The 12,743-nt window shown below is 33.6% G+C and overlaps 1 protein-coding gene across 4 annotated transcripts in view; it reads right to left on the minus strand.

Moving 5' to 3' along the window:
• The window catches only part of LRP1B (LDL receptor related protein 1B), a 1,907,075-nt gene that overhangs the window by 955,676 nt on the left and 938,656 nt on the right, over positions 1–12,743 (minus strand). For all 4 annotated transcript variants that reach the window (XM_086718488.1, XM_025932005.2, XM_086718489.1 and 1 more), the window contains exon 7: positions 1,338–1,500. In XM_086718488.1, coding sequence (XP_086574614.1) covers positions 1,338–1,500 — 163 coding nt within the window. The remainder of the gene's footprint in view (positions 1–1,337; positions 1,501–12,743) is intronic.

Below are 12,743 nucleotides of genomic sequence, written 5' to 3' on the forward strand. Positions count from 1 at the left end.
AAATCAGTTTAAATACAACTTCTTTTACTAATGTCTTTTGAAGCATCACTGCAGTCAGATTGAGTCAAGTCACCATCTGCTGCAAATACAAATAGAGCTACATTCAAGAATTATATGACACAGCCTTCCTAGCAAAGTTCTTACGTGCAAGCTGTTCTTGTCAAAATCGGAACCATTGTGATGATGCATCTTAATATTCAATCAGACTTTAAGTAAAGAGTGACAAAAGTCCACATATGGATGACAGCTGTTTCTTCAGTAAATATTTTCCCATTTATTGAATGGAGGCTTATGGCAGTTTAGGAAACATTCCATCAGACATTTCAGCCTGAACTGCTTGGGGACGATTAAACCAGTAACAAGATAAAATTTCAGTTTTCAAATCTTTGCTACAACTTACATCTGAAAAAAACAACAGTTCCTCCGATTAAAATTATACACTATGTCAGTAATGTGAGAGTATCCTTGCCCAGTACGCACTGGTGAAAAAACTGAATTTATAGTACTCTATATAGTTTTTGCCCCTCCCACTCAACAATACCATAGCATTTGTAGAACTGAAGCATAATTTCTATATTGATTTTCTGATCATGTGAACAAAGTTGATGGGAATTTAAACATTTATGACTATATTTGACAAATTGTGAAATATTTAAAAAGATTAATGAGCCTATTAGATAAAAGAAGGTCAGATAAGACATACTTTTAACCAACAAAGTGGCTTGCAAAATTAGAAAATCAAAAAAAAAAAGTGAAGATGAATTCTGATAAAGAATTCAGTAACTCCGTAATTATATAGTATTTACATATCAGTAGTTGGAGGGGAAAAAAAAAAGATGGTTTCAACTAACAAAGATGACTTTAATGTTTTAGTAGTACACGTGAACATGCATCATACACCTTTTATAAACACCAAATGTGTTGAACATAAGTTTGCTAATAGCACATCTTTCAAGTGGTGTTTCTGAAGCTTGCTGACTACAAGGTCTACTGCTAAGGGAACTTAAAGTTCTCCTCTCTTTAACCTAAAACTATCCTGAGGCTCTTGTCTGGTGACCCCAAAGCAATTGTGAAGAGGGTTGTTTGTATCTCAGGTTAGGCCAGCAATATAAATGTGTTAAGGAACTGGTATTACCCAGCTTCTGCATGGTAAATTATAGCCCCTCTTTTCTCCTTGCAATGCAGTTGTTAATATCAACATTTAAAAATACTTTGAGCCTGCAATCTTATATTCCACAGCTCCTGTCAGAGACCGATCTATTACACAATTTTTGGATGCATTATTTATTTTAATGGAAACTATTTCATATCAAACATTATAAAACAGAATTTCTTACCCCGCTATTGGATCTACGGCTATTGACTTAGGATTGTGAAGCTCCAGGTCAATCAGGGTGACACACACAGACCCGTTGTAAGTACAAACAAAGATCCGGTCACTGACATGGTCCACAAAATAGAGATTCCTGGTAAGCCAGTCAATCGCTATTTGTTGCACATCTGAAAAACACACATTAAAAACAAAATCATTGTGTTACACGTGCAAATTTAGTATCATAAGCCAAAGACTATGTAAGTCTGCCCAAACCATCAGAGAAAGCATTTCAAAAGTATAGATGGTTTCATGATTAAAAACAAACAAACAAACAAAAAAAAAAACACAAAAAACAAAAAACCAACAACATCAAAAAACAAAAAAACAAAACTATACAGATAATTAATTTCTTGCTAGGTCAAAATAGGTGATTTAATTATTCTATAAAGTAATGACTACCTTTTGATACCTTTCTTCTTGCTATTTAAGGACTAAGAATGATCTAGACAAATGGACAAATGATTTCTAAATCCGAAAATGTAAGTATTTACAATAAAATTTTCTCCCAGTTTTCTTATTTATACTCAATAGTTCACTCAACCCAACGTGAAAATTGGTTCAATGACACAGCTAAACTCTTCAGTAGTAAGAGGAGTAAACTTTTTATGAATCTAAGGTAAATTTATATTTTTAGATCCTCTTCCATTAAAAAAAAGGAGGTGGAAAAATAGATCTGTAAAATCTCTTTGTTTACAAACAATACTCAAAACTTGGAATTAAGCCAAAGGAGTGGTGATGTTTTTCAGTGGCATGCATATGCATTATAAAAGGCCTGCTCAAATATTAATTTTCCACAGAAGTGTTACTCAATAGTACTTTCTGTGAAGAAGGAAATATTCTACATCCATGCTGTCCAATAAAGTAGCCATTAGCCAAATGTGTCCGGTGACCACTTAAAATGTGGCTAGTGTGACAGGGAAACTAAATCTGTGTTGTATTTCATTTTAATTCACTCAAATTTAAATTTAAAAATTTAGGTAGGTAGTTAGTGGCTACAAGGGATAGAGCAGCTCTAGGAGAATGTGTCTGTGTTTGACTTGAATATTTTCCATTTGATCAGACCTTTTTACTGTGAAATTTCATGTTAATTTGTGAATAATTATCTTGTAGAAAAGATAACCTCAAAGGTTATGGTTGTACTGCCCTGTGAGGCATTAACCATTTTTATACTTACCGACAAATTTTATTTATACATTATTTTTCCTTAAAATGCTTGTAATTATCCAATTCCACTAATTCTCTTAGATCAGCACTACTGTGCTGGTTACCTCAATAATTCCATAAATAAGTTTCTGGTTTATATTTATTCTTGAATTTCATGACAGTCATGTTTTTATCTATTAGAAATTATACTTTGACACCTTCTTGTTCAAACTTACTATGGATCTCTGATTCATTGACAAAGCAGAGTTTCCTTCTGCAATCTGAACCTAAACATTCTTCTTGCTCTGTGCTTCAAAATACTTCCTTAGTAACATACTGTTTCAGTGAATGATACCCTTTCAACAAAAAGACTAATATAGATGCGTGTGTCATTATTGTCACTCGTAATGGTATATTATCAAAGCAAGGTACGGAAAGTAGCAACTTTGTGGAATTTCTATCATGCTTTACAAGGACAAGCAGAAAGCAGATATTGCAATTCATTGGACACACATTTTCAAGCTATCGATTACAGTTTCATTCCTGAATTGCACAGTCTTTATGGAAATATAACCATTTAAATTTCCACAAACTACATGAAGCTTTTCTCAACCAGTTCAGCAGTGAGGATTTTTAAAAAGCTGAAATATTTCTGTCTCCAGAAATCTGGAAATGTATGCTTTGTTTGTTTTTATTCTTTTTACATTATTATATCAACTAGAGAACAGAACCCACTGTTTCAAATGCCATTTTAAATACCTGCGGTTCAGATAAAGTATGTATCAGAGTCCATTCAACTGTGTAGTTGATGTAGTCTATGCAAGTGAAATTTCGGACAAAAGAGCTGTTTGACAGCATTCACACCTTTTTTTCAAGTCTGTATCATTACAGAAATATCCTCTGCTACTGAAACAATAGGTATTGTTAACAACCATCCAAGTTTGAAGCAACAAGGTCTCAGGAAAGAACCTAATAATTAGCCAAACACTCAGTTATTGTGGGAATTGGCTTTGTTTCCTTTTCTTATATTTGAAGTTTCTGTCTAGTTTTAATGTAATCTTTTATTAAGACTGGAGGAAATTAGACAAAAAGTTCAAGTAAGCAAGCTGACAGATATAAAGGTACATAAATAAGTAAATCTGGCCAGAATTATTTACACATTTCAGAAGATAGGTAAATCTTCTAGACAATGGATTCAGTATTTCATCTTCATTTTGCTGAAATACAACCAAGATCATAGGAAGTTGCTGAAGACAATTATAATCATTTTATGACATGTTAAAAAAAATCATAAATATTTAGTTCAGGGCTTTATTAGTGTACCAGAACAAAAATTTAAATATATTCCTATTATATTTTCTAGTCCTATCCTCCATTGCCCCAGAATGTGACTGCATTTGGAGCTAAAGTTTTCAAAGGGATGATTAAATCAATGCCATTAAGGTGAGCCCTAATCTAACCTTACCCTATACTTATAAAAAGAGGTTATGACATACAAAGAGAGATACCAAGGATCCCTACACAGAGACGAGAGGCTATTTGTAAGCCACTGAGAGGCCTCAGAGAAATCCAAACCTGTTGAATCCTTGATCTGGAACCTCTAATCTTCAGAATTGTGAGAAAATGAATTACTATTCTTTAAGCCAGATAGCCTGTGGCATTTTGTTATGGTACTCTAGCAGAAAGACACATTTACTCCAGTATTGTTTAACAGAGTAGTCCATGCCACAAAATTATTGAGAAAAAAAGTCAAAATCCTGTTAAAAAAATATAAAGGAATGTCTATATGTGCCTTCAATGTCACACTGAACCATTGTCTAATAGGCACCTTCAATAACTAGTTAATTTTCCTAAGTAATATACCTTTGTTTAACTTATAGCTTAATACTGATTCAGTTCAAAAATCTATGAATTTAGATATTAATTTATACATTGATTATAATTTTTTTTGTCTAATAGAGATGCAAATGATTTCCATCACGTAGTAAAGATACCCCTTTTTATTGCTATATGACATTAAGTGGTTTTATATCTAACGTTACAATTTTAAATTAGCATGTTTTTATTTCAGTGATTATAAATTCTACAGTCTCTTCTGTGCTCCTCTGAACCGGATTTACCATCCTTCTGGTTCTCTCATTAGTGAGATAAATGACTCCTTAACATAATTAATATATGAATACTATAGTGAATACTATATATCATATGAGTCATGTTTTTAACTTTTTGAAAGTTACACGTTGACAAAATTTACCTCTTGATTTCTTTTTCAAATTATTTGCTATATAGTCTTCAACTAGCCAGAAATAGAAAAGGGAAATGTCCACAAGAACGAGAAAAATAACATAAATAGGCAAAACTTTTTGGAAGGAACTATGACTAAACTAGAAGATAGCCTGAAGTTATACATTTCCATAAAAAGGCGGGCTTGATTTCAGCTGATTGTTTTCACAAAGAAATGCTTCATTATTTCAAAGGGGCCAAAAATATAGTCTATTGCTGCCTATAAGAAAGACTCACTTCAGATCCAAAGACGCACATGGACAGAGAGTGAAGGGATCGGAAAAGATATTCCATGCAAATGGAAAGGATAGAAAGCTGAGGTAGCAATGTTTATATCAGACCAACTAGACTCTAAAACAAATGTTGCAACAAGAAACAAAGAAGGGCATTACATAATGATAAAGGGCAAATTCAACAAGAAGATGTAACACTTGTAAATATTAACTCATCCAACATAGGAACATTTAAATATATAAAGCAAATATTAACAGATACAAAGGGAATAACTGATAGAAATACAATAATAGTAGGGAACTTTAATAGTCTACTTGCATCACTGGATGTCCAGACAGCAAATTAATGAGAAAACAATATCCTGAATTAGACCAGGTAAACTTACCAGAATTCTCCATCCTAACACAGCAGAATACACATCTTTCTCAAGTATTCATGGAATGTTTTATAGGATAAATCACATGTTTTGCTACAAAATAAATCTCAATAAATTTAAGAAGACTGAAATCATATCAAGTATCTTTTCTGACCTTAACAGTATATAATTAGAAATCAATTAAAGAAGAAAATAAAAAAGAAAACCAAAAAGCAAAGAACAAAATAAACATATGGAGATGAACAGCAAGCCACTAGACAATCAATATGTCAATGAAGAAATAAAAAAAAAGTAAAATTAAAAAATACCTGAGAAAAATGAAAATGGAAACACAGTTTTTCAAAATCCCTGGGATACAGTAAAAGCAGTTCTAAGAAGGAATTTTATAGAGATACAGGCCCACTTCAATAAATAAGAAAAATCTTAAAAAACAAACAAAACCTTTTAACCTTATACCTAAAGGATATAGAAAAAAAAAAATCCAAAATCAGAAGGAGGGAAATAATAAAGATTAGAGCAGAAGTAAATAACTAGAAATCAAAACAAAACAAAACAAAACTCAGACAAACAAACAAACAATAATGTAACAGATCACTAAAACCAGGAGCTGATAGTTCTTTGAAAAGATCACCCAAGAAACAGTGGTGCCTGGGTGGTGTGGTTGGTTAAGCATCTGACTTTGTCTCAGGTTATGATCTCACAGTTTGTGAGTTCAAGCCCCACATCAGGCTCTGTGCTGACAGCTCAGAGCCTGAAGTCTGCTTTGGATTCTGTGTCTTCCTCTTTCTCTGCCTCTCCCTTGCTCATGCTCTGTCTCTCTCTCTCTCTCTCTCTCTCTCTCTCTCTCTCTCTCTGTCTCTGTCTCTCTCTCCCTCAAAATAAATAAATAAACAAACATTTAAAAAAACTTTTAAAAAGAATGAAATCTTTCCATTTGCAACAACATGGATGGAGGTAAAGTGTATTATGCTAAGCAAAATAAGTCAGTCAGAGAAGGACAAATACCATATGATTTCACTCATATGTAGAATTTAAGAAACAAAACAGATGAACATATGGAAAGGGAATAAAAGACAGAGGGAAGCAAACTATAAAAGACTCTTAATAGGGAGGCTGGGTGGCTCAGTGGGTTGAACATCTGACTCCCACTCAGGTCAGGATCTCATGGCTCATGAGTTCAGGCCTAGCATCAGGCTCTGTGCTGACAGCCCAGAGCCTGGAGCTTCCTTCGGATTCTGTGTCTCCCTCTCTGTCTGCCCCTCCCCCAATCACACTCTGTTTCTGTCTCTCTAAAAATAAATATTAAAAAAAATTGTAAAAAAGGCTCTTAATGACAGAGAACAAACAGGGTTGATGGAGGGACATAGGTGGGGGATGGGCTAAATGGGTGATGGGAATTAAGGATGGCACTTGTTATGATGAGCACTGGGTGTTCTATGTAAGTAATTGATTACTAAAATCTACTCTTGAAACCAATATTACACTATATGTTAACTAACTCGAATTTAAATGAAAACATTTGAAAAGACATCACTGAAAATGATAAACCTTTAGCCAGACAACTCTACCTATTCTTCTCAAAGTATTCCAAAAAGTAGAAGAGGAAGGGAAATTTCCAAATTCATTCTGTGAGGCCAGTATTACCCTGATACCAAAACCAGATAAAGACACCAATAAAATAGAGGACTATAGGCCAATATTTCTGATGATCCTACATGCAAAAATCCTCAACAAAATATTGGCAAACCCAATCCAACATTACATTAAAATAATTATTCCCTGTAATCGAGAGGGATTTATTTCTGTAAGAGTGGTTCAATATTTGCAAATCACTCAAAGTGACACATCAAATCAACAAGAGAAAAAAAAATCATATAACCATGTAAATTAAAGCAGAAAAAGCATTTGACAAAGTGTATCCATTCATGGTAAAACCCTCAATAAAGTAGGTTTAGAAGGAACATATCTCAACACAACAGAGGTCATATATGAAAATCCCATACCTATTATCATACTCAATGGAGAAAAACTGAAAGCGTTCCCCCTATCATCAGGAACAAAACAAGGGTGTCCATTCTCACCAGTTTTATTCAATGTAATGTGGTAACTCCTAACCACAGCAATCAGATAACAAAAAGAAACAAAACCCATCCAAATTATTAAGGAAAAAATAAAACATTCGCCATTTGCAGGCAAGAAAATACTATATATATATATATATATATATGTATATGTGTGTGTGTGTATGTATATATATATAAATCCTGAAGACTCCACCAAAAAAAAAAAAAAAAAAAAAAAAAAAAAAAAAAAAAAAAGAACTGATAAATGAATTCAGTAAGGTTGTGGGATACAAAATCAATCTACAGGGGCGCCTGGGTGGCGCAGTCGGTTAAGCGTCCGACTTCAGCCAGGTCACGATCTCGCGGTCCCTGAGTTCGAGCCCCGCGTCGGGCTCTGGGCTGATGGCTCAGAGCCTGGAGCCTGTTTCCGATTCTGTGTCTCCCTCTCTCTCTGCCCCTCCCCCATTCATTCTCTGTCTCTCTCTGTCCCAAAAATAAATAAAAACGTTGAAAAAAAAATTTTTTAAAAAATCAATCTACAGAAATCTATTGCATTTCTGTACACTAAAGAAGCAGCAGGAAGAGAATTTAAGAAAACAACCCATTTACAAATACACCAAAAATGATAAAAAAAAAAAAAAACCTATGAATAAACTTAACCAAAGAGGTAAAATACCTATACTCTGAAAACTATAAAACATTTATGAAAGAGGGGTGCCTGGGTGACTCACTTGATTAAGCAACTGACTCTTCATTTTGGCTCAGTTCATGGTCACAGGGTCATGGGATCAAGCACCATGTTTGGCTCCATGCTGAGCATGGAACCTTCTTGGGATTCTCTCTCTCTCTCTGCCCCTTTCCTCCACTCATGCCCTCCCTCTCCCTCCTTCTCTCTCTCTCTCTCTCTCCCCCTCACTGTCTCTAAAATAAACAAAAATTTTAAAAAAAATTAAAAAAATTGATGAAAGAAATCGAAGACAAAACCAAGAAATGGAAAGACTTCCCATGCTCATGGATTGAAAGAACAAATATCGTTAAAATGTCTATACTACTCAAAATGATTTACACATTTAATCAATTCCCTATCAAAACACCAACAGCATTTTTCACAGAACTATAATTACTAATCCTAAAATTTGTATGGAAGCACAAAAGACCCCAAACGCCCAAAGCAATCTTGAAAGTGAAGAACGAAGTTGGAGTTATCACAATCCCAGATTCCAAGTTATACTATAAAGCTATAGTAATCAAAACAATATGGCACTGGCACAAAAACAGACATACAGATCAGTGGAACAGAACACAGAGCCCAGAAATAAGCCTGTGATATATGCTCACTTAATCTTCCACAAAGGAGGCAAGGACAGACAATGGGATAAAGTCTCTTCAACAAATAGTGTTAAGAAAGTGGACAGCTACATGCAAAAGAATGAAACTGGATCACTTTCTTAATCATACACAAAAATAAACTCAAAATGGATTAAGGATCAAAATATAAGACCCAAAAGCATAAAAATCTTACAAGAGAGCACAGGCAGTAATTTCTTTGATATTGGCTATAGCAACATTTTTCTAGATATGTCTTCTGAAGTGAGGGAAACAAAAGGATAAATAAACTATTGGCACTATATCAAAATAAAAAGCTTCTGAACAATGAAGGAAACGATACTAAAAATAAAACTAAATAATACTAATACTCCCTGCTGAAGGGGAGAACATATTTTCAAATGACGTAACTGATAATTAGTATTCAAAATATATAAAGAACTTTTGCAACTCATGTCTGAAAAAAAAAAAAAACAGAAATAGTTCAATTAAAATGGGCAGAAGACATGAACATGCATTTCTCCAAAGAAGGTGTATAGATGTCCAAGAATCACATGAATAGATGTTAAACATCACTAATCACCAGGGAAATGCAAGTCAGAAACACAATGAGATATCACCTGACACCTGTTAGAATGGCTGACATCAAAAAACACAAGAAACAAGTGTTGGCAAGGGTGTGTGTGTTGGGGGGGGGACAAACTTGTGCATTGTTGCTGGGAATGCACACTGGTGCAGTCAGTGTGAAAACAATATGGGGGTTCAAAAAATGAAAAATATAATTACTATATGATCCAATAATTCCACCACTGAGTAGGTACCAAAGAAGATAAAAACACTATTTCAAAAAGATATATGAACACCTATTTATTGCAGCCTTATTTGTAATAGCCAAATTATGGCAGCAGTCCAAATTTCCATCAATGATGAATGGACAAAGAAGATGTAGTGTGTGTGTGTGTGTGTGTGTGTGTGAATACACATACATACATACATACATACATACATACATACGATGGAATACTACTCAGCAATAAAAAAGAATGAAATCTTTCCACATGCAACATGGATGGATCTAGAGATTATAATGCTAAGCAAAGAAGCCAGTCAGAGAAAGGCAAATACCATATGAATTCACTCATAGGTGGAAATGAAGAAACAAAACAAACAAAAAGGAAGACAAATGATTCAAACCAAAACTTAAGTTTTATAGACTTAACTATAGAAAACAAATAGATGGTTAAAGAGGGAAGGTAGTAGGGGGTGAGTGAAATAGGTGAAGGGGATTAAGAATACACTTATAATGAGGAGCACTAAGTAATGTATATTGTTGAATCACTATATTGCACACCTGAAACTAATATAATTCTGTATGTTAACTACACTGGAATTAAAAAAAAAAAAACTGTTAAAGAAAACATAAAACTGTCACTCTTCATAGATAACATAATGCTATACATTAAAAAAATCCTAAACCTCTGCCCCAAAACTATTAAAATAAACGAATTAAGTAAAACTTAATAATACAAAATCTGTTGTATTAATGCTGTTGTATTAATGTATTAATGTATTAAAGACTAATGCTATCTGTTGTATTTCTGTATTCTAATAATGAGGTACCAGAACAATAAATTAGAAAGTTATCCCACTTATAATAACATAAAGAATAAAATCTGTAGGAATAAATTCAATCAACAAAGTGAACTATGTATAGTCTGAAAACTATGAGGCTGGAGAAAGAAACTGAAGATGACACAAATAAATGGGAAGATTTATTGTGCTCACATACTATTTAATAGAACACTATTGAAATGTCCATACTACCTATGCAATCTATAGGTTCAATATAATCCCTATCAATCTACCAACATACTTTTTCACAAAACTAGAATAAATAATACCAAAATTTATATGGACCACCCCCCCCCCAAAAAAAAACAACACCAAATAGCTTAAGCAATCTTGGAAATGAAGAACAAAGCCAGAGGTATCATACTCCTGAATATCATACTATACTACAAAGCTATCATATTCAAAACATAATAGTATTGGCACAAAAACAGACCCAATAGGTCAATGGAAGAGAATAGAGAGATCAGAAATAAACCCACACTTATAAAGTCAATTGGCCTATGACAAAGGATGGAAGAATATACAACGAGAAAAACAGTGTCTTCAATAAATGGTGTTGAGAGAAATACACAGCTACATGCAAAAAAAGGAAAGTGGACTAGTTTCCAACATCATATATAAAAATAAAGTCACAATTGATTAAAGACTTAAAAATAAAACCTGAAGCCATCAGACTCCAAGGAGGGGGGGCAACATAGGTAATAAGGTCTTTGACATTGGTCTTAGTGAGAATAAATATTTTTTCAAACTTTTTAAAATTTTTACTTATTTTTGAGAGAGAGACAGAGAAAAACAGAGTGTGAGCAGGGGATGGGCAGAGGGAGAGGGAGGGAGGGAGACAGAGAGAGAGAGAGAGAGAGAGAGAATCTGAAGAAGGCTTCAAGTTATGATCTGTGAGCACAGAGCCCAAAGTAAGGCTCAAACTCACTAACCTGGAGATCACGACCTGAGCCAAAGTTAGATGCTTAACCTACTGAGCTACCCAGGTGCCTCTATGATATAAATATTTTTTAACTCTCTATCCTCAGGCTAGGGCAATAAAAGCAAAAATAAATAAACGGGACACATCAAAGAAAATGATTTTGCACAGCAAAGGAATCCATCGACCAGCAGAAAAGGTAATGTATTGAATGGGAGAAGTTATTTGCAAATGATATATCCAATAAAGGGATTAACATCCAAAATATATAAAGACCTCATAAAACTGAATTTCAAATTAGCAACCAATCTAATTAAAAAATGGGCAAAGGATCTAAACAGACATTTTCCCAAAGACTTAGAGTTGGCCAACAGACACATGAAAAGATGCTCAACATCACTAACAACAGGAAATATAAATCAAAACCACAATAAGACATCTCCTCATAACTGTCTGAATGGCTATTATCAAAAGGAAAAAAATAACAAGGTTAGGAAAGATGTGGAGAAAAGGGAATCCTTGTGCACTGTTTGTAAGAATGTAAATTTGTGCTGTCACTACAAAAAATAGTATTGGGGTTTTTCAAAAAATTAAAAATGGAACTACCATATGATGTAGCGATTCCACTTCTAGGTATTTATGCAAAGAAAGTGAAAATAGTGACTTGAAAAGACATATGCACCCTGTGTTCATTGCAACATTATTTATAATAGTCATGACATGGAAACAAGCTACACATCCATCAGTAGATGAATGGGTAAAGAAGACATGGTATATACATGCAATGTAATATTACTCAGCTATAAAAAAAAATAGATCTTGCCATTTGTGACAACATGGATGGACCTAGAGTATATCTTAGCATAAGTACATCTTATGATGTACTAAGTGAAATAAATCAGAGAAAAACCAATATCACATGACTTCATTGAAATGTAGAGTCTAAAAAACAAAACAGATGAACAAACAAAACAGAAACATACTCTTAGATACAGAGAATAAAATGATGGTTGCCAGAAGGTTAGGGAGGTGGGAGGTTGGACGAAACAGGTGAAGGAGATTAAGAGGTACTGTAATCCAGTCATAAAATAAATAAGACACAAGGATGCAATGTAATGTACAGCATAGGGTATACAGTCAATAATATAACAACTTTGTATGGTGACAGATGGTAAGCAGACTTACTGTGGTGACCACTGTGTTTGCATATAAATATGTACTATGTCACCTAAAACTAATACATACTGCATATCAAGTATTCTTCAATTAAAAGGAAAAACAAGAATAAAAAAATGAGTAAATAAAAATAACAAAGAAGCCCAAAATACAGATTTCTGGATTTCATTTGAAGTCTCCCAATTTTAAAAAATGTATATTTACTTATTTTGAGAG

This window comes from Puma concolor, chromosome C1 (genome assembly GCF_028749965.1).
Source record: "Puma concolor isolate L17-30 chromosome C1, mPumCon1.1.hap2, whole genome shotgun sequence".
Lineage (NCBI taxonomy): Eukaryota > Metazoa > Chordata > Mammalia > Carnivora > Felidae > Puma > Puma concolor.